This window comes from Patagioenas fasciata, chromosome 7 (assembly GCF_037038585.1).
Source record: "Patagioenas fasciata isolate bPatFas1 chromosome 7, bPatFas1.hap1, whole genome shotgun sequence".
NCBI classification, from domain to species: Eukaryota; Metazoa; Chordata; class Aves; order Columbiformes; family Columbidae; genus Patagioenas; species Patagioenas fasciata.
In genome coordinates, this window is record NC_092526.1 from 7,723,099 (window position 1) to 7,750,837 (window position 27,739).

Consider the following 27,739-nt stretch of genomic DNA (forward strand, 5'->3'; position numbering starts at 1 on the left):
CTGTGACAAGAAAAGGAGAGCTTCTTTAAGAGTTCTCTCTAGTCATGAAAAAATAGGTCAGCAAATTAATTTGTAGAGATTGTTAGTTAAGGAGGTAAAATTCATAGTTATGTGTCTTTTACTATATGACTTCTGATTGTGGGAAACCCGTAGTTACTGCTTGTGCATGCTGAAAAACAAGAAAAAAATGTGATGTTGAGATGTGGGCAGCAAAATGATAAATTTTGTTATTTTGAGTCCTGGTGAACCCTCGAGCAAACCCAACTTGAAGGGAGATTTCCTGTTACTCTCCCACTAAGAGGTACTCATTGGGTTATTGTGTGTACATTTCCCTGCTGAGAAGCATCTGGTGGATGAAAACAAGACTTAGATTTAAGGGATAATGGCAAGTAATGTTTAATGGCTTATGGAATCTTTAGGCTTGAAATATCCTACATACACGTAAAGTAGTTTATAGGGACAGATCTTTAGTGGGAGTATGTAGATTTGTTGACTTCCATGTATTTATTTCAATTTGAAACAGATAAGCACGTGGCAAATGATAGGATGGACTTATACTAGATGAGGTGTTTTCAGGCATATTTCCTTTTAGCATTTTCTTGTGGTGTGTGGGTTTTGTTTTTTTTGTTGCTGTTTATTTGTGGGTTTTTTTGATACTAACTCTTGTTTTGTGCTTCATTTTTGTGAGATAATATTTGCTGAAGGCAGCCTGTTTAAACTTTCACAAGTGTTTTTAAGTGCTGAGAAAAAAAAGTGTATTAATGCTAACTCAGATGCTGCTGGGTTCACAGAGACCCAGCCAAGAATTTGCTCCAGGGACTGTTCTAATCCTATGTGTAGCCTTGGGAAAATTATTTTACTGCTGTAAGCTTCTTCTCCATCTGTACACATCAGTTTTTTGATACATGAAAAAGTAACTGAATTTTCTGCCAAAAAACTGGAGTGTTTTGCTGTGTAGTAGTTGACACGTTTATGTGTATCCTAAGTCTTCCACAGTCACAACATGCTCTGAATTTTGTGTGTGCAGTTCTAGGCAGGTATTGCAGGCTGCAAATCAGTTCTAGACCTGCTGATTTGTGGGATAATTTCCATGGTTTGCTGTGATTTGTGTTGTGGAGGCTCTTTCATAAATAAGAATTTTTAGTGCTGTAATCCTTGTGATTTGAACGTGTTTAGATGTATTTGACTTCTTGTTGCCGGGGCAGTGGTAACTTTGCAGTTGAGCGATATGTTTTGGGTGGCTGGGTTTTGAAGAATGTGGTGGTGTTATTCTTGTTTGTATTTTGGTGACGCAGTTAGCCTGCTTGCTGCTGACCTGGAACAGAGTAAAGGCTGTGCTAGATTACTGAAAGTAAGAAGACAGGATTGTGCAGTTGCGTATGGTGGTGGCTGTTGGTGGAAGAGCTTTGCATTGTGCATCTCGTGAAGTGAAGTACTTGGGGCCTTCGACCTTTTCCTGGTGTGGTGGTTTCTTTTTTCCTCCTCCCTTTCATAGATGGAAGAGGAAGGTAAATGCTATGAACATTTGTTTTTCAGTGCTGGGAAACTTGTGTTTCTTCTGTTTCTTTGAGGAACCATTTTCATTGGTCAGATGATGTTGGAAATAACTTTTCACAACTTAAAACTAGTGTTAAACTAATACCATTGAGAAACAGAAGATGGGAGAATACTAGGAAATAACCTTCCTTGAATCCTAAGTGCATGAAGTTTTTGAGATCAAGGAAGAGATCCTTATGGAGGATGACAGTTTAAAAAAAATTAAGGTGTATTTGAGTAGCAAGTAAGATGGTTTTAACCATTAACAGTTGTCAGGAACACATTATTGAGGCCTTGACTTTCAAGAAATAACCTGTTTTCTGTAGCTGTATATTTGACCCAATGTTCAGTGTAACTTTTCATGTCAGCACAAGTCTGATGTTATTTTTTGCAGGGCTGTGCTAAGTTTGTTGCACGTACTTTTAACTTTTTTTTTTTTTTTTTTGGAAAACTGAGCCAGAGGTTTTGAAATTTTTTTGTAATAAAGCTCAGCACTGCACAGTTCAAATAAGGTTTGAAAGGTGCATCAAAAGTGCAATTGGATTCCATGAGGTCATGAGGTTACCAAATGCTTTTTCTTTTCTTCTTCTTCTTCTTCTTCCCCCCCCTTCCTGGGAATTGAACAGGCATTTAGGGTTTGGCTGGCTCAGGTGTGACCTTCTAAAACTAGGTATGTTACGTCTTTCATAGAATATATAAACAAGTTGGTTACTGCATTTACCACTCTGTAAGAATCTGCTGATAATTTGTAACTGAGCTGTGAATATTTTTCAGGACATGACACAGGGAAATGATACGGGAGTCTAATGGGTCAGAGTAGCTGCAGCATGTATGTCCCTGAAGATTGCTATGGTGTTGGAGGATGTGTCTCTAATCCTGAAAAATTAAGCAAGGATCCATTTATGAATGCTAAGCAAGTCTACCAAAATGAACGTTAATTCTGACAACCAGAATGATGTCCCCGATGGATTTCTTAGGTAGCTGAAAGTTTGTATTCACCTATTTTGGAATGGGGAAGACAGTCTTGCCGTGTCGATTTACAACCATAATAAACTTTCTGCATATGTAGTTTAACTTTATATCTCCTGCTGGTATTCTTAGAGTTCGCTGTGAAGTAAATGCTGTTTTGCAGTGACTGTTAGGCACACTGCAGTTTAGTGGGGTTGGTGATTTGTTGCTCTTGCTGTGTACTATATGCAGTTTCTGCATAGACTTCCTGCTGCAATGCAGTTTTCTGCTGAGCAGAAAAAAACCTTGTTAAATTTGGCTCTTACAAAAAGCAAGCCAAAATAATACACAGCTTCTGTAATACAGGAAAAAAACATTTGCTAAATATGATAGTGATATAAAACAAAACAAAAAAAGCACCAGAAATATTGTGTTGTCTGTTTAAAAATTAAGACAGACTGTGCTTATCACTGATGGAATCAATTTTCTGTGATCAAATACTCATCACTTATTGAGTACATAAGGTACGTGATTCTGTGATGATGCATTCTTTTTTGAGCCTGTTATACTTGTTATTTCAATGCATGGCATGGGGAGAAACTTCACGTAGATGATTTGAGGAAGAGCTACAGAAGAATTGTTGTATTGCCTAATCTTTGCAGCTGTTGCAGCCTCATATGGCATAGTCAGCATTTGAGGGTATGGATAGGAATTGGGCAAGACACACAGAGAAGTTCTTAGGGATGGAAGATTATGTGCTAACACTGAATCTGCTGGATCTATTGGTTAGTCCTGAGAAGGTTTTGATGTCTTGTCTTGTGGTTGTCAAGTCTTTGAAACAGACTTTGTTTGCAGGGCTGCTTTCAATCCCAGTGTCCTCACCGTTCTCCTGTATGCTGGCAATGCTGGGTGTTCCTGGAATGAGGAAAAGCCAGAGGCTTGTCTAATTATCATACAGGCAGGTGACCTGAGTGCTTTTAAAGATGGGAGCTTTTTGATTTATTGTGTATTCTTTTGTGTATTCTTTACTGTTATATTGTATAGAGGTGAGCACATTCAGCCTTTCTTTTAATGACAGTCTTAAAAATGTAGTTTGGCCTGAGGATTTCCATGACTTTCACATAGTTGAAGCAAGCAGACATGCTTCCAGTTGGGAAGCAGGGATGGAATCTGGTGATGTCAATACTAAATACAGGTGGAAACTGACTCGCCAGTGGATCCTCCAGGGTAAAACCCACATCAAACTTGGCAGCACCCCACTTGATAAACAGGGAGGTGATAATCAGTTATCCTGTCCTGCGTAGTAGAGGGCACATGGGAAAACAAATTGCACAATTGAATTGCAAAGAAGCTGCAGAAATAATACATTGGTTTGGAATCTAATGTGAATGTATGAACATGAGCAATGCAGATACTGTGATTTGAAGCCAGAGTACAAACTATGTGGTGTCTTGCTAAGTGCTGTGAAATAAGGAGCTACGTTGCGTGGATGCGCTCTTTCTAAAAATGCATTCTCAGTTTCAGATGAAGTAAACTCTCAAGAGACTTGGGGCAGCTATGGGACAAGAGTTATAAAACCTGGCTTGTATTCTTCTGCACTACAGACAATTCCCTTGCTGATTGGCACAGTGAGCAAGGTTGTTTATGGCAGATAATGATACAAAACTGATTTAATTCAGAAGGACAGTGTCCCAGACTGTCAGTTTTGAAACACTCAGAAATCTTTGGAGAAAAGGCACTTTTGAAGGTAAAGAATGGCTTTTGCTAATGCTTGCTGTGTTCAGCTGTTCAGCTTTTATTTTTTTTTTCAGAAATTCTCATGCAAGTATAAATAGGTTATTCATCAAAAGCAGAAGACACATGAGGACCTGACCTTTGGTTGTAATGAATCTATTTAACTATAATCCAAGTGATACATTTCACAGTTAACTGTAGTTTAAGACGTGGTAGTGCTACGTGTGCTTTACAGGCAGTTTTGCAGCTACACAGCAGTTTTATTGCAAAAAGCAGCAGATTTGGTCTTCAGCTTGAATGTGTCCATCTCTGGGCTTGAATTAGGAATGAATACAGATGATGTACTTTGCCTTTCCTGGTGGCCTGGGCTTCACATTTGTAGTGAGCTGGAACTGCAAAAAGTATTAGTTACTGTATGGTGCAAGAACACCTATTAGACCTAAACATTTACAATCTGTTTTCTACATTCTAACTTTCTGTATGTTTATATAATTATTTCACTAGCAGGTTAGGTAAGATGCAGGGAAATGATCCCATTAATGATCATGTGTAGCTCTTCTACTCACAGTAATGTATCTGCCTTGATTTCACTTGCGTAACTTTGATCAGAATCAATTTTTACATTCATGTGCTATGATACTGAAAAAAATAAGATACGGAAAGTCAACATCCTGGGCCAGCAGAAGATGTTGCTAAGGAAGTTCTGTTTTGGAGATACTTGGTATTTCATTATCTTCACTGCAATCAAAAGAAATCCTATGACATAGGGTGAGATCAATAGCTGTGAAGACTTGACTTTGCAAAAAAGTGCACAAAACACAAAGAATAAAACTATATAAAAGAGATAGTGAGGCTATGCTTTCCAATTCAGTGTTCCATAGGTGCCACAAAATAAAATAAATAAGCATGGAGGGTAAACCGAGCACTATGCCCTACGCACTGTGGCTGTTTGGAAACAGCGGACTAATGACCCTAAGAATCAGTCTACTTCAAAGAAAGACATTTCCATTATGCAGATACTTGCAGTGAACTCTTGTTCACGCTTTAGAGGTGGGATTTTCACTGAAGCAATCAAGCTCTGTGAATCTTGCTGCTGTGTTTTAAAAATTTATCAGCAAACGGTCCTCGAATGTCTCCTCTGTCCCTATGCCTCTAGATTCTGTCCCTACAATGGAGTTAACAGGATAGAGTGTATTCATTTACTACCCGTGCTTCATTTACTACCTCATAAAATCCAGATTTTTTAAAATGTAGGTAAATTGTTTTAGCTCAGTCAAAAAATAGGCTCTAGAAAATCTGAATTCACTTTCTAGTTCTGATACTGATAGAATTTTCCTGTCACCACATTGCACTTGGGTTTTGAGGGCTGCACTCAGTTTGGGTCATTCTAATTTAAAATGAAGAATCAGAAATTAAACAGAAATTAGGACTTTAAATGACTGATGTAATTGTTCCTTTTGTTTTGATTTGGATTATTCACATCGTATTCATAAGCCTTAGTAAGAACATGGTTTTAGGCTTTGAGATTCTCATGAAATAATATGTTTTTCCACGTGTTGGTATAGTGTAGAATATCTTCCAGAATTCCGACAGTTTAGGGTAAAAATGACACTGCTAAGATAGTTACAGAAATTGTAGAAATACAGGAGAAGGTACCCAGAATCTTGAAGGAGCTTTTAATGTAGTTGCGTATGGTTTTGTTGAATTTCCTCCACTTGGCTTCATCTATTTAAAAAAACAACAAACAAACACACACCAGAATTCTAATACTGTCTTTTTAGATCATCTTCAGTCCTCCTACTGAGGTTGGGTGGGATGGGATCAAAACTTCATGTCACCTGCAAGTCTAACACTGTAGCATGTAAGGCAGGGATGAGAACCCTGGCCCCAGTGAAGCTTTTATAGGGTTTTTCCTTTTTCTGCAATAGGTCCAGAATGTCACTTGCCAACAGTATTAAGAATTGCAAGGAGTATTTGTTTTCCCCCATTAAAAACATTCCACTTGGCCTGCAATGTTTTTGGAATGCTTTCTGCCTTTGGTTGTTATGATGAAATCTGTAACTTGAACACGATTTTCTGTTCATGAATAGATCGTTAATCTTGTTTTCTTCAGATTCAGTGGTGGTGTTCAACTCAAAGCTGAAGAACAAAACCTAACCCTTCATGTCCCACAATTATATTTAACAGTGCTTTATGTCTCTCTTGCTTCATCTGTTCCCATTCTTATTTTAGGAGAAATCTAATGGCTCCTTGAAAAAAGTGCTATTTTTTTTGCTCTTTGCTCTCTGGAAGGACAAAAGGTTTGAGCAAAGGATTGTTCCAGAACTGTGTTGTGTTATAGTGTTTGGAAGCAAGGATTTAAAAAAAAAAAACTGAAAAAACAAATTCAGACTCAGAAATTTGAGTGAATTCCTGTGGTTTATAGTAGGCTGTGATTTTACAGAATGTCTAAGCATTGAATTTATATTATTTTTTATGGAAGTGCTAATGACACAGAGTGGAATGCTGCCTTTGAGGCAGTGGCAACTGATGAGCAAATTATGAGAAAAACACTCTTTGATTTCAGGAGCTGGGATTTTTAAGTGGAATTTCAGGTCCATTTTGAAAGGCTTATAATCACTGAGAACCAGAGAAGGAGCAGTAGCCCCTGTTGAAAATGTAGCTATTCACTTTTAATTTAATTTACACAGAGAATAGTAAAAGCAGGCCCTTTTTATTTTTTGTACACTGTAAGACTGACTTATGTGTAGAAAGGAGCATCATGTTTCAGTTCTAAGTTGTAAACTGGTGCGCTCTGCTTTCTAGGCCAATTACACGTGCTTTAGTTGTAGCATTTACTAGTACACAGTTTTATTTACACTATTTAGGAGTATATTTGATATATTATTTATGCTGCCCAGATCCATTTACATGGACTGTTTGAAAATCTAAGCTTAAAAATACTGCTGGATGCTGTTTTCAGTGGCCAACAGCAGTACAGAAGTGCGGCAGGCCTGATTTTTCTCCTTGCTCCATACAGAGACAAACTTTTGTCTGCTTGATACGTGGAGAGACAACAATGTTTGATCACTGACAGTTATTAATTCTCTCAGTTTTTCATTCACTCTCTTATTGGCAAGGGGTACTGTACTCTGCTATTTTATTTCACGTAGGCTATGATCCTGAATCACACTGAAAAACCCATGTACAGTGTCTGCCTTTAGTGCCGTGCCCACTTCCACAGATATTGGTGAAGGATCTAGAACGTCGTGTTACTTTTCTGTTTTGTGGAATGATGATTAAAGCTGAGCTGGTTTAGAAAATAACCTAGTGATTCATAACGCTGCACGTAGCGTATGTTGAATTTTGAGATGAGTAAAAATAGCAGGGGTAGCTGCTTTGAACAACTGTCAAGCTTGTGAATCCAAAATTAATTGACAATTTCTTTTCTTTCTCCCTGACTTGCCTGGGTTATTGAAAGGCAGAATTTAGGTTTAAGGGATGGTGTGAAAGCAGCAGGACCTGGAGACATGAATTCTTTATGCATTTCCACTCCCTTTTTCAAATCAGAAAAGTTTCTTAGCTTTTATTTTTTTTTTTTAATGGAAGGATAGATGGTCTACGTAGCAGATTAGGAATATTAAGCAACCTCCTCCCTTCTGTGCTCCCTCTACAAGTAATTTTGTGGTATTTCTGATATTTCATGAAATGAGTCTGTTTTGCTGATGTAGTTCATACGATTAATTGCCTTTAGCTGCAGTTAGGTCAACCTTGAAAACAGTGGACTTCAAAGCAGTTGGCATTTGAGTGGTTTTCAGTCCCAGGCAACTCAATAGCTTGTCATCTTAAAAAATTAAATTAGATTTTCCAGAAGTACTTGAGAAAGCAATCGTTTTGTAATTGAGGTTGAAAATTGAAAAAGAAAGGTTGGTAAAGGAGAAACAACCTTATTCTGGAAAAGAATGTTACCCTAAATGCTGTTTGTTGGGTGAGAGATTGACAGTTCTAAGAAAGACAGGAATTGTGTTTGCCTGTGTTTCAGCCCCTGGAGGAATAAACAAGAGGCATGGTGCTGCTTTTCTCACCCCACTGCAGAGAATGAGGAAACAGACACAGCCCAAATTCCAGTTTTCTGTCTTGGTGCAATTTATTCTTAAAGGAAGACAAATACAAATTCAGAGTCAGGTCTGGTGGGTACGGTGGGTTGTTGGGATAAAAATCGGTAGATAATTTGTCCCCTCTGATCATTACTCTTTTATTAATGTCTTTATTTTTTCCTATGGGCATAGATATTCTGAAAAATCTTTCTCTTCTGAAGAAATAGCCTTTAGAATAAAAATCCCATTACAATTAAATTACATGCTTAATAATTTAGGATACTATTTTAGAAGTTATAAACCTTAGAACAACTGCAAATTGCCTTTCTTGTCCACTTGCCTCCCTTTTTTCATATCCCTGGTTTTTTGTGTTTGTGTATTTTTATTTTTTTTTCTCTCCCAAGTGCCCTTTTGTTTTGTATCTCAAATTATGCTTTGTTCAAGTGCTTAAATAGCAGATTATAAACCATTCTGATCACTGACCTCTATACTTTTTATTATGTGTTTATCATTCTTAAATGGAAGTCTACCGTCTAGGTTATACGTACAGTGATTATTGACTTTGAGGGCAGGTACCTGTTCTTGAGCTGTTACCTGCCTTTAAATAAAATAACATTGATAACCTTGCCCTGTGGCTTCAAGGACATTTTAACCGGGTCCTCTTTGTTTCTGTGGGTTCCCTGGACCTAAACTCTGCTGTTGTCTTGATCATGTCTCAAAACTACAGATGCAGATCCTGAGTCTGTACTACATTGCGTATTTTATGGTTTTGGTTTATTATTTATCACTAGCAACTAAATGCCTGTGAATTGGGTCATAATTACTATTCTGTGCCACTGAGAAGGTACCATTGAAGAAGAAACATTTAAATACTGATTTCAGAGACCTAATCTTGACTCTTCGTATTTCAGATCATCTCTTTGAATGTTCTCCCAGTGGATAGTTTTGCATTACACGGTGTTTTTCTTAAACTGTTTCTGATGAGTTGTTATAGAAATATTCCAACTCTTTTCCATACCTTCTCCATTTTAAGGGAAGTTTGTCTGTAATATTTTCAAAATCTTCTTTATTAATTCCACAGGGCTCATAGGCCAGTACACCGGTCTTTCATCAGACTGGTTGTTTTCAAAATCTAACCCATTACATGGTGGGAATTAGCAGTTCAAACCTGTGAAGTTTAGCATTGTGTTTGTCATAGTGTGCCCTGTGTTAACAAGTTTTTGAAAAATATGAAGTCCAGTTTTAGAGTATATGATGTTTTGAACTTTGTGCCAATGCTCAGTAAGCATTCAGAATTTCAGTAGGAGGCCTGTGAGCATTAATGAAAAGATTGTTTAATATCTGCTTGTGAGACACGTTTTTGCAACAATTATCTTTGGGAATACAAAATGTTAGTTGAAACGCATTTTGTTAGAATCAAGGATGAAAAGCTTGTTGTGTAGCTGAGAATTACATTAATGAATTACTAGCAAATATTTATGTACAGTCAGCATCTGACCTGCCCTCTGATTTGGGCATGAGTTGATCTTCCATGTGTAACAGCACTATAATTACCAGAAAGCAGAGGATGGTAATAGTCCTCATGAGTACTTCCAGTAATAAATATAATTGTGTTCACTGAATAGTAGTCGTAAATGTGCATTGATTTTTTTGAAAAGAGGAAAAAATAGCAAATTATTTCCAACTAAATATTTATTTTATTAGTGAAAGGGTTCAGAAGGAGTCTTATAATTTACAGCTCTGCTTTGAAGCAGGGTACCAGGAAATCGTAATTTTAAAAATTACACCATGGGTTAAATTTATATAAACTCCAAACACCAAGCTATTTTAACAAGCTGTGTGCTGTATAAATGAATAGATTAAAGCTATGTTTGTGTCAGAACCTGAAGGTGCTACCACTGTGGAGTTCTACACCATCAGCTTTTGCACGTCACATGTCAGCTGGCTAGGATGCATTGTATTAAAACAGCAAGACTGTCAAAGTGCCTTTGAGGTGTCTGATCTATTTAATCTGATAATTAAATGGTGATTATGCAATGAGCCATTCATGTGAAGAGATTTGGTTAAGGCAATGTTGGAAATGAAGAGCTTATGTAGAAATAGAGACTTCTTTGGGGGTACTGTGTACTTTCTTGACCCCTAAAATTGTCCATATCAGCAAAAAGATATTCCTGGACCTAGAATAGGAAAGACCGCTGAAAGAAACTGTTTAGAAATTTCTGAAGTGACATGAAACTCCGTGAGGGGATTATAGAGAAACCTAGAACTGCCATGCTGCCATCAGTGGTTCAAATTTCTGGCATATGATTTTCTGCTAGAAAATTTCAATGAAAAATCCCATTCTTCTAATTGAGCTTAAAGGATCTAATGTGCCAGGGCTGGAAGTCATCCTTACTGAAGAATATTTTATGGTCTTGGTTGGATACTGTGTAAAATCTCTGTGTCCAAGAATAGACTCTATTCTCCCTACCGCAATGTGAGAATGTCTCCCTCTGTAATGAATTCTGTCTGCATTGTTTTTCATATGTTTATTTCCTACTACTGACTTTTTATCATCATACGTATACAGTCTTTTAAGACCAATTAAATACTTGTACCTAAGGGAATGGTTGAACTGTGCTTTGCTGCATTGTTGACTTCACGACATGAGCTTTTCTGGTTCTGATTTTGCAAGTTGAAAACATTTGGAGGAACTTGAAAATATCACTTATATTTTTGGTAGCTAATATTTTGCTTAAGCGGAACAGTTCCTTCCAACTTATGCAGCGATTATTTTTTATCCTGGAAAAGTGCCTTCTGATGTCTTAGCATTTGGAAGTACAAGTGATACTTGATATAAATTATTCAGTGTTCTTGAAATATCACATAAAACATAATACAGTATAGTCTTACTGGTGGCTGCAAGATAGACTTGGCCCGTGGGCTCACTTTGTGCAGACCTGGACTGAAAGTACTGAGGAGAGCAGTGAAACAGCAAATGCCATGGGAAGCTGTGTGTCCTTGCTGTTCAGCTACTTGGTAGCAATTCTCTGATTTCCTGCTTATTTTGTCCCTTTGGACATTCATCATTCACTCTTGCTTTGAAGAAAGTTGTTGGTCAGTGTGTGCACCGTTTCTGAAGTAGTTATGAATTAAAACTTAGACTGTGGACTTAGGTGTCTGATATCAATAAATCTGGCATGAGGAACCTGACTACTTTTCAGTATTTGCTCGTTTAATGAGTTAAATCCTTAAAATTCTAATGGAGTTACCTAGGCAGCCCTTAGACTGTTGGTGTACTGTATAAGGATTGCAACCATCAAACATTTTTTGGTAGTTGGGCTTTATGTTTTTGCTAATGAGATAGTACCGGGTAATGCATGCATATTGAATTGCCCTATTATCATTAGTGGGCTCTACAGAGGAACACAAAAGCCACAAATACAAAATATAAATACTTCAATGGAATCATTTTAGTGAAGCTTGTTTAACCTTATTTAATATTAGAATGATCACTTATAAAAGGTTATGGGATATTTCGTTTTTGGTTTGGCGTTTGGCCTGCTTTTCTTGAAGGGGCTTCTCTTTAGAAGCATAAACATCTTTTCTGATTTTAAAAAATGTTCAAAGCTAACCAGTAATTGGACATGACCCTTTGCTAACACTCACGTGACAGAATATAGTTGAGAATTTTGTAGGGCTTAGCTGGTGTCTATTTGAACTGCATGTGACACAGTTAACTGGCCTTAGGACACTGCAAAAATGGTTGCCTGGAGCGTTTTCTCTTTCTTGTTTCCCTTCCCTCTCTGAAGTTCAGCGTCCTTGTGATACTTGTGCTCTGGCATAAATAAAAGTCACTAATGTACGCTATCTACTAATGTCTCCAAAAAGCAGAGAACAGGAATGGCTTTCCTTAATAGAAGATACGATGGCTCTTGCGGGATGCACTGTCTTTCCTTCCTCCTGCTAAAGATTTTCTCCTGGATCAGAGTGAGTCCCTGAGCACCATGTAATATATACCTCATTTGCTCAGATTCATCAGTGATGTGACACAAAATGACACATCCTTGTCTTGTTGGCAGACTTCATGCTCTTGCTTACTAAAAGCTTCCTTTTAGCTTTCCAGTTAGCTGTTTCCCCGATGGTATTTTAAATGGTGCATTTTTTGATGTGACACACCTGACCAATCAATATCATTAAAATACATTTTAAGGAGAAGCTATTTATTCAGAAGATGCATGGACAGGAGGTCATTGTCCCTGGTCTGTATAAAACTCGCATGCTAACAATGAAGTCTAATGACAATAATAAATCCCCAAATTAGCAGTTGTTGCTATTAATATTTCTTAATGAATGCAAGGGGTTTTAGACCTTAGTTATGCGAAAAACATTTTCAGATAGGAAGATTCTGAATTATTCATGTTGCAGTCATGCATCAACACGTATATGTGTCCCTTGAGAAAGCAGTGCTATGTATTCGACTGTTCATTATTTTTGGTTTTGTTTTGTCGACATTTTGTGGGGAGACTGGCAATTAGTAAACCTGTGTAACTGAGAACTGCTCTCATAATGGTAGACACAGAAAAGAGAAGTAATTTGACCCATTGGGAAGGATTACGTTTAAAATTTATTTGAATTTTATTTTTTTTTACTTCATCTCCCTCCTGATTTCTTTGTTACCTTTTAAACAGAATCAGCTGTGATAAGCTTACAGATCCATTCAAATACGTTTCTGCAGACTCTGTGCATAATGGCTGTTGCTATGCAAAGAAATATTGCCTCAAACTGGGGAGAGCCCAAAGATTCTTGGTGGCACATTGTACTTAAAAAGCACTTTTCCCAATGGTGACTGTAACAAAGTTCATTTTTTATTTATTAGGTTATGGGTTCTCTCCCAACCATTGCAAAGTACTCTATGAGCAGAGCACAGAAATACAAAAGCCTGTCAGAAGTTTACATGCATGATGACTTACAGCGATGCAGTGATTGCCTGGATTGACATGTGCAGGGAGCTGTAGTGTATCTGGAGAGCAGCACTGCTCTGACTGGCAACGCTTCCTGCCCTGCAGCTCTCCATGCGTGTTGTGGCCCACAAAGGAATTTTTTATTTGAGGATATCCAGGTAATTATTTAGGCAATAGTGACTTTTGAGTTTCTTCCTGCAGTGGCATTCAATTTAAATGCTGGTTGTAGGGACAAACTGCTAGGTTAACAGATTAAATCGAAGAAGGATCAAAGTGGTTTATTGATTTATTAATGACAGGTAATTAACTGGCAATTGGTACATTGTACATTCAGGATCAATATCAGCAATGCAATGGGTAAACCGCAGTGTTAGACATTAACGAAATACCTGGGTTTGGTTCTTGCTGTTCCCTCTGCTGCTTCCCTGCTGTTACTACAAACATTTCTATTTCTTTGTTTTGAAAGTTTCTTCATGCTCCCCCTTATATCATCTTCTTTAGCACAGTCAGGTTTGGGCAGACACTTTGTGGACAGCTTTTTGGGTGCTTCATTTTCTTGTAGCTTTTACCCTTCCCCTGTAGCTTGAGAGCCATTCTTCAGGCCTTTTTGCCATGGGTGGGCCAGGCAGACACCTCTGCAAATAGTTTAAATACTCAGGGTCCCGGAAGTATGAAGCAGTTAAAACTTGAAGAGTCCTATTGAAAACTCTAGATCTGACCTTTCCCCCAATAGCTCTTTGTTCTACATAGTCCGAGAAACTGTTGCAGTGTCTAAAGATGCTGTACCATCAGAACTGAAATGAATCTATTTAGATCTAGTAATGGACTGCTCCATGCCTTTATGTCCCCACCTATTAAAGGACTTTTGCTGCATCCCTGTACACCTATTCCATATACCTTCACCCAGCAGCTTTCTCCTTCGTTTCTATCTGCTCTCTCACCAAGCTGATCCTGTAGTGATGACTTGAATCCTGACATTTTGTTCTCTCAAACAAGGAATGCTGAAGGTTCATCCCTTTTCAAGTAAGTGTTTCAAAGACAGGGATGTTTCTTTTTTTCTCTCTGTTTTGAATACATAAAGGCAAGCCAAAACTTACTGAGCTGACTGGGCCTTCCTGGCATCTTTACATTTTACATTACGTACTATACTCTCTGAAGTCACAGAAACAGGCAGTAGCAAAACTGGAAATGGAACCTCAGAGATCACACTGCCAGCTCTTGGCCTTCTTGCTCTGGAATTCCTGCCCACTCCAACCTGCTTAAGTTTTTTCTGAAGTTCAAACTATGCTGAATATTGAAATTATGACAATAATTGATATTATTCATGCAAACGTGTTTCTTCTTAGCATTAAAGTCTCCAAGCAGTTTTTTCAGTAATAGCTTGAAGTTTAATAGGTTTCATGTGGATATCTATATTATGAGGGACCTGCAAAAACATGATTGTAGAAAGAGAATTGTTCCTGGGCTTTGGTTCTTTGTGTTGAGGAGTATGAATTGCAGCCTTCAGCATTTCTGGAAACCCTGGGAGGTGTAAGCTTTGGCTTAGCTAAAAAGCTGAGTAATTCACTCGGAAAACAGTGAACAGTGCAGAGTGGTGTGGGGTTTTTTTATTTTTTTTCTTCCCTGTGAGCTCTGCCAATGTATGTTATGGAAAAATGGCTAAATGAGGAAACTCATGAAAACATTTCCTCAATTCACACCTCCCACTCAACTGACAGTTCAAAAACTGAGTCAGAGGGGCTAAGAATTGCTCAAAAGTACTGTTGGAATTTGGCATGGAATTTGGAGCCAGGATTTCATCTTCAGTTTCATGTATGATACCTACTGCTGTCATCAGCTGCCATAAGTCTTGACCAGTGAAGGTCCTTCGTTGAAGATTAATGGTTCCGAGTCAATTATTTCTTCTTGCCTCTATTCAGATATTTGATATTGGGAATCTCTTGAGACTCGAGTTTGGCAGAGGAGTAGCAAACAGCTGTTGTGTTAAATTCAGCTTCCTGTGCTTATTACGTATTTTAACAGATAGTGTTTAACTGTACTGTCCATGACTACATCAAAAGAACTGAAATGCTAATTGATTGCCCATGTACTGGTAAAAACTAAGTGTTAATACTATGAGTACCAGGAGGCAGTTTCACTCCGAGGTTCAGGTGTTTTGCAGTCTGATGTCTGTATAGCACCCCATTTTCTAGAATAAGATTCAACAGCTACCACTTGCCAGATTCAGAATTTCAGCAGCTGAAAAATCAGACATAGGAGATTCTGAACTTTGGAGCACCCCAGACAACTTTGGCTTACTATGAAATTGAGTTGAAGCGTACTTAGGCTTCATTTTAGGAGTAGTTATTATGATAGTTTTCAGTCCTGTAATTCATCAGTCTGGTATATTATGAAGGAAACGCATATGAAAACTGAGAAATGAAGAATATAGAAAGTCAGATTCATATGGTGATAATGAAAATTAGGTATAGTTGGTGGAGAAAGGGAACCTTATTCAGAACAGGTTGGGTTTTTTTGGGTTACTTCATTGACAAATCCAAGATACATTGGCGTATATTCTTAATATATCGGAAGGGTGGGAGGAAGGGGAGAGATTGGGAGAAATGGAAGTTTCAGAATAAGTCACAATGTTATATATATTATTTTTTTACATGTATTTATTTGAATTTCTCTAAATTTGGATACCATTTGACATAGATGAGACTGCCGCAATGCATATGCTATAGCTTGAAATTGATTCATGATTGAAATATGTTCTTATTTTCAGCCAAATTGTGTTAGTCATCTCCAGGGTGACTTTAGGCTGCAAGTTGTTAAGTGTAAGAAGGTTTGCATGTGGCTCCTCAATACGAGTCGAAACCAGGAGTTTCTAGGAACTTAGTGTGTGTAGCAGCATTTTCAGTAGCAAAACTGATATTGCACTATGCCGGAGCAGTATCAGTTTTGTACTCGTGTGGAAATTTTACTCTGGTCTTCTGTGAGTGTATTTTTAAATTTTTAATGTAAAATAAAAATTAGTATGTTTGATCATACATGGTTGCTCTTTTTCCTTGGATAAACAGAACTGGCATCATCTAAGTGTAGAGTTTAATTCTAAATTCTCTATGGCTTAGCTTTGTTTTGAGAAACCTCTTAACATATATTGCAGCTGTCTTTGGGAAAAGACTGCCTACAACAGTACAGTGGTTTGAAAAACACTAGAGCATCCAATATTTTTAGAGGAGCTTGTAATGAGTCTTTCAAAAAACCCTACTTACAAGGTGAGTTTTATATAACTTTCTAAAATATAGTATTATGGTAGACTATAGTGGCATGATTGGTGTTATTAAGTGCTTCTGTTTTGCCCGCAAATAGATACAGATTATTTTTGTGTTGACATTAGTATTTGCCTTTCAAGGTCTGCATTTGTAATAGGAAGTTTGTCAGCGCAAATTAAGAATTCTATTCCAGGGCTGCTTATTAGACATATAAAACTTCATACCTGTTATTTTATTCTAGGTATTTAAAGAATACAAATCAGATTTTCTTTTTTAACACGCATATTGGATCTAACGCAAGGCCTCTTAGATTTCTTTGCAGACAACTGGCAAGAGAAAATAAAAATGCAAGTACTTCTGCTCTTCGAGTTTTAATGCCAGCAGTCTTTGTGTGGTACAACTAAGAAACTCAAAATTTTGTTGCAGTTTGATGCCAATAAAAATGTCATAACGAGGGACAGATGCACACTAGGTGCAGCCTTTTACACTGTTCAGAAGAGAGTCTGAAGCATCACTACATTTGTACTCTTGGTGAACAAGTATTATAAGGGAAGCCAATTTTGACAGCAAATGTGTATACCAGAGAATGTAAATTCAAAATCATTCTGATAATTGTAATGCAGAGATTAGTGATGTGTTCCCCTCTGGGGCCTTAGCTGTACTAAGAGAAGAATAGCTGAACCCTTAGTTGCACATTCATTAATATGGGACATTGTTTTGCTCAAGTGTCTTGTCCAGATGGCTTTGTTTGGAATATCCTTTTCCCTGTTTGCTTTGCTTGCTCTGAGCATTCTGTGAATATCACAGTATGCTGACCACATCTATAACGGCCACAGACTACCCACCATATTTACCCGTGGACCTTTCACTTATGTGCCACAGACAGTGTAACAATTTCATATTATATGCTAGAAATTATCTTTTCCTTTACTGAACTAGATGTGTTTGCTGTCCTTGGGAGGCATTAGGCAGGTTGAACAAGTAACGTTGTGTTAGAGTTCTACTTTCAGATAACATGCGTGATAGCATGGTTAGATAAATATAAAATGATTTAATGAAGAAAGAAATTGCCAGTTTTTGAAGTTGGACCACAAGACATGCATTGAATATACATGCTGGCAATTATTTTTCCTTTTTCAATGACTGAATTCCTTACCCTTTGGTGTATGTGAATAAGAGCATCTGTGATTGAAAATCTTCAATGGGGTATAGTGAGAATAATCTGTTTACAATGTATTTATAGCCATGAAGTTTGTAACAATAACAAAATATCCCTTAGATATCTAAATACTATCAAAAAGGTTGATGTGCTAAAAAACAGACATGATTCTTCAGCAGTGGGTTTGGAAATAATAGATAATTTTAAAAACAAGGCTTTGAAATATATAGTAACACATTTTGACAGTCATTACTTCCCTGATAATTAAAAGAACATAAGACTGGAGTATCTTTTATTTAATTATTTTGCCTTTAAAACTTGGGTGTATTGCTTCTTTACGAAAACAATCCCTCAGGAAGTATAGGCAACTCTGTGAGGTGCATGATTAATCCAGGTGTTCCTAAAGTGCTCTAAGAAAGTCTTCTTTACTGGTAAACCATCAGATCTAGTTGAGCAGGTCATACTTTTATTTTTCCTTTCCTTTGTATTGAACTAAAAAATATTCTTGTTGTCTCAGCAGGAGAATGCTATATACAAATTCCACAGGACATTATTATTTATCTTCTTGGCTATGCTCAATCTACAGTAGCTCAAGACATCAGCACATTACACCGGAAATGTAGCATAAGAAGTATTTGTGAATCTGTTATAGGTAAGGATTTTTACCTTTCCTTTGAATCACCAAAAGAGGTAGATGCTTTTTTCACATATAGACATGTACACAATTTTTTTTTTTTTTTAATTTCTGTTGTACCCAAGGCACCCAAGTTCTACAACTGCATAAACAATGCTTGACTTCTCTGAGTAGCTCTCGTGACTTTAGTGACCAGAGTTCACATCCAGTAAGTACTTGAAGGCTGATGAACTTAGACGATGTCTTCGTTAGGTTTTTTGTGGCTCTGGAGTTCCTGGCAGGATGCTTCCATGCTACTGGAACTTAAACACACTTGGCTGTGTCTATGTCTGTCAAATGTGCTGCAAATGCTTGACTCAGCAGCAAACAAGGCTGTGGTCTGCAGCTGCCAGCATTGATCCATCATTTTTCTGGTTGCCAGCGTGTTGGCTGAGTTATCATGTTGCTTATCTCAGTTGTGAGTCATGTGACTTCACCTTGTTGCTCAAATTTTGGGTGTAGGAGATTCTGGAACAGAACAGGCATTGCTATGCCTTGGAAATAACGGAGGAGGATGTGGCAGCAGCCAGTCTGAACAGCAAGGGCAGCAGCAGCCAAAACTCTGTGCTGTGTTTTGGTGAGCTGAGAGGAGGCGAAGGAATAAAACTCTGCTGCTGCTAGGATAAGTCGGACAGCTCTCTCCTCCTATTTCATCCTTTCTGGTTACAGCTGTCTAATTTGTTGACCGAGTAGCAGTTTGGGAAAGATTTACTGGTGTTAGGTGCAATCTCTGTAGCATTTGGTGGACATGTAGTAACTTAAAACCCAGAACCCAGTTTTTATGTCAGCTGATCACGAGTATCAGGCAACTGTGGTTTAACTTTTGAGAAGGACTGTGAAAGAAGGTCTGTAAAGCATGGATAGTTATAATTGCAAGGCTGAAAAAAGAGGATTTCTTCAAGCAGATACTGCCTGAGAGCGCTTATTTACTACCATATGCTCAGCTCTAATGGAAGCAACCATTCAACATTTCTTGTTTAGCTCATTTAACCAGTATATTGAGTCATCTTAATACCTTTATTTATGTGGTATTGCAAAAAGCATATAGGCAGCAAGACTGTATAGAAATTCATGTCCTCCAAATCTTGGAAATTGTGCTAATGTTGTAACCTTGCCCAAATATATCAAAATCCTCAAATTTGAATTAATCCATCACAGTCAGTTTCAAGCAAAAGCAAACAGTAAGGTGCAGTTCTTAGTGTCATGAACGGTGTTGTGTGAGAAGTGATTCTCAAAATACATGTTATGTACTGAGACTTGAGCTGTTCCGGCAAAAAGAACCATGTTTGCATCATATGAATATATTATTAATAAACCACATGCCAATATTACTTTTAATAATATTTTTTAGGTCTGGCAGAAAAGGCTACATGTTTCAAAAGCACCATTGTATAGCTAAAAGTAAGGCTACCACAAATAGTGTTTCGTTAGTAAGGAAGTTGTAAATATTTCTTGATTGGATTTGCTGTCAGAATTAAACATTACAGGAAAAAGGGAGGAATTCGGGAGTTCTTAGTAGGGTGGTTTACAAGGGAAAATTCTCCCCCAAGCAAACATTTCTATTTGGGAAAACTTGCTTCATCTAAGAATTGGTCCTTGGTCATTATAAGTGTAAAAATCGCTCCCTGTATCTGTCTTCAGCTCTGCTAGCAGAATGAAAAAGAAGGAAATTTCTATAGCTAACACATGACACATAGCTATTATATATCATACTTATTTTTTGTGCTGTTTCCAAATCTGTCAAGTAGTTGCTTAAACATGCTTTTTACTAAAATAATTTTATTTTGAAGCCCTGCCTGGTGTTGGGTAATTCTGAAGTATGGGTACCCTGTTGCCCAGGAGCAGTTACCGCAAGTAGGTTGTTATATCTGGACTGTCGTGGCTGAAGGATCCCCAAGCATCTGTGGGGTATTCACAGGCTGCATTCCATAGAGCTTGCCAGGTTTCTTGGAAAAGTCTTGCTTTGTGTTTTTTTTCTGTGTATTTTTTGATATGCTGAAATCCTCCTGAGGACAATTAGCAAATAATCCTCTGAAATATTATCTAATTAATGGTAAATTGAAGTCACACAACTTGGCTTCAGAGATGAAAGGAACCTATATGTCTGTGTGCAACAATGACCCTCCTAATGGATTTCAGGGGTGTAAAGCAATAGGTCAGGAAAGCTCCAAATCTTTTCATAATGAACCTATAATCTACTAAATTAATGAGAGAATGTTACTTACGAGAATTAGAGTAATCTTGCCAGTTTTAAATGAGATGTTAAACATGGCTGAACTTGCCAGTTTCTGTGGGGATTTACAGAATAGGGATTACTATTTGATACTTATTTATTGGTGACATTCATAAGGATCCTTTCTTTAATGCATATTATGACTAAATGACTATAGCTATCACCTTTTGAAGCAGCACCATCTCATGTGCCAGCAAGTGCTATGCTCATAAGCTTGCTATTTTCAATTATATTTAATCAGAAAAAAAGGATAATATTGCGATTCAAGATTTTATTCATTTCCTTAATAAAATCTTTATTCCAGTGATAATAATTAACATACTCATACAGAACAAGAGTCCTAGCACAGTAATTTAAATCTGCCTTCTCACCAGCTCCAGCCCTGCACATGCCTTCTTTTGTAACTGGCACATTTGCAGTAGATACAGGTTTTCAGATGTAAATTAGAGTATCCTCATTAGAAGAAAATTGGGCATTGCAATACAGTTTTAGCATAACCCCATGCCCTTTTACCCTCAATCTAAATCATATTAGGGCATAGATAGAGGCTGCCACGCTATTCAAACAGTAGACAAGGGCTAAATGTGATGCAGAGGCACATCCTCTTTATTCCAGAAGGACCAAGTGTTGATTGAACACATTTGCAGAGCACCCCTTGAGCCATGCAGCTCTGTTTATAGTACTTGCCTTTGGTCTGGAGGGAACTGATTAACTCTATTTAAATGCTGCAACAGCCACAAAAAGTGAGCCTGAAAGAAAAACAAGAAGATGAAATATCTATCTGTATATCTGCCTGCCTATAGGAGAATGCAGGGAGTGATTAAAGATGAGTCTGGTCTTATTTATTGCATTTCCTTATAGGTCATTAGAGCATTGCTGTGTGTTTGCAAACAAAAATACCCTGCTCCCCATGTCATCTTATTCTGGAATATCTGTATATAAGTAATAGAAAAATCTACAGATATGTTATGAAGCATTAGTAGAAGCTCCATACTCTCTGTACAGAAAGAAGGGCACAGAACAGTTCACTCACAGAAGAGGCTGATACCCATTGCGGGCAAAGGAACTGAAGGATGTGGATTTATTTGGGTAGGTGAAACACACTGGCTCTAGTGTTACAGTGCCTGGTGCAGTATGTGCATTCCCAATCCTAGAAGATATTTAGTCCTAAGTAAACTCATCTTGTTTTGTATCGGTCTGGGTGGAAATTATCAGCTCTGTCTGCAAAGACAGGGGTCCACCCCCTAGAAGATGAGCAACTGAATCAAAAGCAGTGATGTAAAGTGATAACAGCATGAGAACTGGGTGCCAGTTTTACATTATAATGCCTATGTGAATGTCTTCATAGGCATATTAATTGGAAACAATGTGAAACCTTCACAAAATGTTCACTTAGAAAATTGAAGCATTTTAAAAAGTTCTTTTACATGAGCTAGTTTAAATTTCCATGTGGTAAATTAGTTATCATGAAGGTCTCATTTTTCAACACACCTGGTTCTTTTCAGGACAGAAAATCTGTTGAAACACTCAAGATACAGCGACCCTTTCTATACTGCTTTGTGTTAAAAATATTAATGTTATGCTGGGTTGGGGTGTTTAAATTTTTCAGTGTTCAATGAATAACAGTATGACTGATCTGTGTAATATTTATTCCTCTAATAAAACTGAGTAGAGGAATACTGCCCCCATTGCACAAACAATAGCTGCATAAGATGTATGAAAGATTTATGTTCACTTATACAATATTCAAACTAAGAGCACTTTGCAGCATGGGGAGATGTCAGTGTTGTCATGGCAACAGCTGAAGATGTGTCATAAATGGATGCTAGACCTTTGGATAACATGTCTGGCAGTGTTGTGCCCCAAGATGCCTCTTGGATCTTTTGTACAGTCTTGTGGCTGATAACTCAACATACGGTGTGGTACCGTGTGCCCCAGCAAAGAGAGTGGGCTTATTGTAGTCTCCTTGATGACTGATCCCGAACCACGACTTTTTTTTTTCTGTCATATATTTATGAAAGATGCTAAGAAGGCCGAAAATAAATAATGACTTTCTTTGAAATTAAGAGCCTATAAATACATCTATCGCGTAAAAGTTGGCTTCCGTATCATAAGGGCTTTCCGGCACAGAGATTTTATTTGCTTTAACCTACTGCAAATCTGTTTTACAAACAGTATTAAGTCTATCTGTCTATAACTACAGAAGTACAGGATGATCACCTCCTGTCATGTACAAGAATACACTCCTTGCTGCAGAAGAAATTTCAGAGTTGTCCTAAAGCCCTTTCAAGACTTTATGTATGTACTTGACTAATCTCATGGTTCCCATCTGAAGCAGCTGTTTTGCTGACATCCTACCCCAGAGCAGCTTCAGCTCTAGCTTTGAATTAATATTTTCTCCCTGGCCATTCCTTTCAATCACCTTGTATTTTATTCTTTGGTAGAATGAGGAGGTATACGGCAGGCTATTTTATGAAATCTAGTGTGCAGAAAGAAGTTACGTTATTAAGATATTTGAGAAGCTGTTGCAAATTCTTATTTGAAGAAAGGATATTGTCTTTCCTGCATTTCAAAAATGTATTTGCAAAATAATGTTTTCAATCGCAAGTATTCTTTTATCCGGCAGTGTCATTGATCAAGTTATCTCAATAATTTCCATGGAAATTTTCAGGCTTCCTTACCACACTTCAAAATGGGAAATTTGTAAATTTAGGCTGCTAGGAACACAGTCAGTTATACAAAGGCTAAATAATCAAGTAGCATAAATAAGCATATCTGAAGAACATGATGTAAATTTACACAGTCCAAAAAGTCTGGACTCTTATCTCTTATGTATACAATCAAATTGCCATAAAATAGACTGTGAGGTGAGTTTATAGTACTCCAGAACTCACTGTGATTTTCTTTGCACAGTCAATAAATAGTGGCACGCTCTTTCTACTTTCCAGAGGGACATACTTTTGTCATATGATATTATTTAATGTAGGAATATAGTCTACTTGTTTTGAATGTTGCAATAACATCTTTGGACTTGAGAGTGGACCTGCTTGGGAGTATAGGGAAAATATTTCTTAGACTCTTCTATAACACTGCTGCAGAGGTATCTAAATTCTATGCTTTTGCACATTGACTTCAGATCATTTACTTCAGTTTTACACTGCTGATTTTATTCTTAATTTTCTCTTAAAGTGGCTGAATGAACTTGCTGCAATTTCTCTTCTGTTTACTGCGAATCATACTTAACATCCTGATATGGCTCTGACCAGTAGCCCAGCTGGAAAGATGAGCAAGAGCAATACAGGGAAAAAACAGTACAATAACTTGTAAACTTTAAATAGTTTCTTACCTGGTGGAAGAGGCTGAGACGTCATCAAAAGCAGTGAATAAATTAACATTATTTGAGCTGTGATTGAATATGAAAATACCTATTTTGGCTTGGAAGGCTTTGCAAAAGGAACATCTTTTCTGCAGCAGCCAGCTGAAATCACATGGGGCTGTGGTGTTGGCGTCATTGAGGGAGTCGAGCTGAAGCCATATCGGTGCATCAGGCCAAGAAGTTCAGTGCCTTTCCTCACCAGGGAAGGGAAGCAGTAAGTCTGGCACAGTGGGAATAGTGAGCAAAACCTCTTTGGCCAAGATGAAATGCTACAGTAGTGTTACAATTCTCAGCCATTGCAAAACCTAGCAGTTCTAGTAAATTAATCTCAGATTTAAGGATTGGGGACTACAAATTCAGACCACTGGATTTTATGGTTGGACTCAATGATCTTAAGGGTCTCTTCCAACCAAAATGATTCTATGATTTTTTTTTAAACTACAAGTCTAGAATTCTGGTATTACTAATTCTGGATTTCTCATTTTATGAATAAGCGAGTATTCTCAATTTGATTTACAAATAATAAAAAAAAAAGCATGGTTCCTTTATGCATGGAGCCAGAGAATGACTGATCCCTAAAAGCAGAGAAGACGAGGATCCAAGAATGTTAAAAATGTCTGTTTTTTTGCTTTCGATAATGTGAAGCAACGTTTTAAAAATATATATATTGCCAACAAAACTTTTTAGAACTGTTGGTGTCGTGATTGTAGAAGATATGTTAACCCTTTTAAAGTTAGCTGCATTTTCAGAAGTGCTACTGGTAGAAAACTTGAGCCTGGGTTTTCATAGACTATGCTTATAATTTTAGATGACTCCATGGATTGTTGGGGCTCAGGGTCTTCCTGTGGAAAGTCGTTTTGATTGCAAGTCAGGTACCAGTCAGCCCTGCCTAAAACATTCTCTGTGTACTGAAACGTAGACATTTTTCTTAGTTTTGATGCTGTTTCATGCTAATAATAAGCATGTATGACAGGGGAGAAAAAAGCAACAGCAGAAGCCCTTTGTGTGTTAAAAGAAGAGGTCTGTACTGCTTGACATCAGGGGTTTTATCCTGGGAATGTGTTTCTAACAGTTTTCAAGAGCTTCCTCCTTGGAGTAGTTGTGCATGGAACACAAACAATAATTGTTGCAGTTAGTTTTATTGACACGATTGCATGTTGTAAATAGCAATGTACAACTGTGAATATCCTCCTGTCTTACCATCACATTTTATTCTGATGCTACCTGAACTATTTTTTGTCTGAATAAATTAATCCCATCTCAATAGAGACAGGATTGGAAGTTTTCCATTACTTTGATCAGAGTTAGCAGTAGACATGTCAAGGCAATTACTCCAAAAATGGACAAATGCAAAGTAGTATGGTATGTCAATCATTTCCTGATTTTTCTTTTAGTTTTAGAACTTTGCATCCTTCAGGGAAGCTGTTAGAATCTTCCTGGTCTTGCGAATTGCTGAATAGGATTTCCTGCTGCTGCCTGTTGTCAAGACTCTGCAATTGGAATAAAACTGTAATAGTTAAGAAATGTTTTTGTTACTAAATCAGCATTACAAGTTTCCAGGAAGACTTATTTAGAATTATTGCATTAAACAGCTACTACCAAAGCTTAATTAAAAACCCTAGAACAAAGTAAATTTGTGATTAAGACTCATACATCATTGTAATTTTTACTCAATGACTTAGAACCCATGGCTCACTGAATATATCAGGTTTGCTCTCGAGTTGTATACTAAACCTGACCAGTGCTATTTTATGTGTAAAGTGTGTCGATGTCATCCTTCCTAGCAGAGAATCTCTGTATTACAACTTCAAAGTGGGACTGATGGCAGCATTCTTCACTGCGGCCCTTAGCAAGAGATTGCTCAGATGAGCATGTTATCTGAGGAAGAGATTTGTCTGAAGGATTTGAGATTCCTTCCTACAGTTAAATTAAACAGAAACACATCACACAGTTGATTCTCTCTCTAGAAGGTTTATTTTTTTTTTCATTTCCCGACTTTTGATGTATTTAGCAGAATTGTCTGTGTTCCGAATTTGGATGTTTAATTAAATTAGTGTAAGAAGGGTGAATTTTCATTGTTTGGTGATCTGTATTAAAGGAGCATTAATAATCCAGTTCAGACTGTAAGATTTCTTTACATTCCAGCAGGTGTATGATAAATAAAGCAAGAATCTGCTGTCTTTTAGTTGCTGAGTTGAAATCCTGCTAAGAGGACACGAGGTATGTTTTAGTTAAAAAAGCATGGGCAAAGAAGGTCCAGCAAAGAAAGAATCTTCTGGACTTGTACACTTGAAAAGTGTATTTGGGAGTAGAAAAGAGTAAAAATATTTTAAAAGAATGAACCAACATGCCTTCCATTGAAGATAATGCTAAAATAAAGCAAAAAGTGGATAGCTTTTGTAGAATAAGAGCTGTAGGGAGTGCCTATCTTAAAGATTTATACTTGCATGGCTTCCTTCTCTTTTGGGCTTGCAAAATGGCCTTTGTTAAGAAGCAATCAGCAAACGTTATTTCCTCTCTGCTTGGAAGACTCCAACAAATGACTTTATACATATTAGATCCTAGTTTCATCCTTTATTTTATGAACAAACCTCCTTTGTCCCTCAGAGCCCCATTGACTCTTGTGGAAATCAGTAGGTTCGTCAGTTCACTTACAGTGAATAGCAATATATAAGCTTGTAATTTCCTCCCTTATTTATCAGTACATTTTACTTGCAGTTACCTGGACTATTTAACTACTTTCTGTGAATAAAAGAATCTTCCTAATAGCTTTTTACACCAAAAAACAACTTTAAATTGGAAGTCTGTTTTTAAAATGTGTGTGTAAATTCAGGTTTTAAAGTTTCTCCACTAATTCACTGAAGTGTCTGGGATAGTTTGTGTTCTTAATCTCACTCTGTGAAAAGGAAATCTCTGTGGTATTGTGCTATATTCTGGCAGCCTGCTTAATGGTATTTGGCAGCTTGTTTTGGTTCTGGAGTAGCTCACTAGCCATCTAATTAAAATGGGGGTTACCATGATATGTGTCTTGTCTCTGAAATTGATAGGAATGATGAAAAAGGCTGTGAAGATGACTAATTATTTTTTCAATGACTAAAGCTTTTCAGTTCAAATCTTCCTTGGTTTTCATATTTCTAGTGTCATTAAAATGCTCAGAGAACAAACATTTAATGAGACTAAATGTCGTGAGTGTGAATTTCTTCTGGTCTTGTCTTCACATACCATGTTCTATTCTTGGCACGTTCAGGAAAGCCATACATAGAGAAATGAGTGTAAGCCTCCTTTTATCTTTTTAAAAAGATCTCATTTATTATGATAAGAAAAACCTGTCTACCTTTGCATTATGTTGCTCGTCTCCTGTGTTGTTCCCAATGGTGACAGAGGGACTCACTTGTGCCATGAGTCACAGGGTAGGAACTGGGTAGGAAGTGCTAGGGAAGGCACCGACCCGTGTATAGAGAAGCGTTGTTTGCAGAGAAGCAGCCAGCGGTACTGCGATGGGAGGCGCGTCTGCGACAGATCACGCTCTGTGCCCTCTGGCTTCCAGGGACCGGTGGCCATTCCTCGCCCCAGGATCCACTGAGCCCAGGTCACTCACGGATGCACTCCAGCCGGGGTAGCAGCCGTAGATTTCTAAATCACAAATGGGTATGTGCAAAGAATTTATTCTAATTCTGTTTATCCTCCGTATGAACAGAATTCCAGGATTTAACCACCTGTTAGTTAAGGGAGGAACCAGACAAAAATACCAAGAAAACTGCCAAGTGAATCTTACATTACTTTCATTCCTTCTGACAGATTTCC

General features: G+C 37.5%; 1 protein-coding gene across 7 annotated transcripts in view; it reads left to right on the forward strand.

Moving 5' to 3' along the window:
- The window catches only part of TMEM163 (transmembrane protein 163), a 91,954-nt gene that overhangs the window by 16,690 nt on the left and 47,525 nt on the right, over positions 1–27,739 (forward strand). For 2 of the 7 annotated variants that reach the window (XM_071810783.1, XM_071810784.1), the window contains exons 3-4: positions 16,386–16,497; positions 18,171–18,305. The exons of 2 other annotated variants lie outside the window; for them this stretch is intronic. In XM_071810783.1, coding sequence (XP_071666884.1) covers positions 16,386–16,497; positions 18,171–18,305 — 247 coding nt within the window. The remainder of the gene's footprint in view (positions 1–16,385; positions 16,498–18,170; positions 18,306–27,739) is intronic. 3 more of the 7 variants (XM_071810785.1, XM_071810781.1, XM_071810782.1) reach the window with 3 other exon arrangements.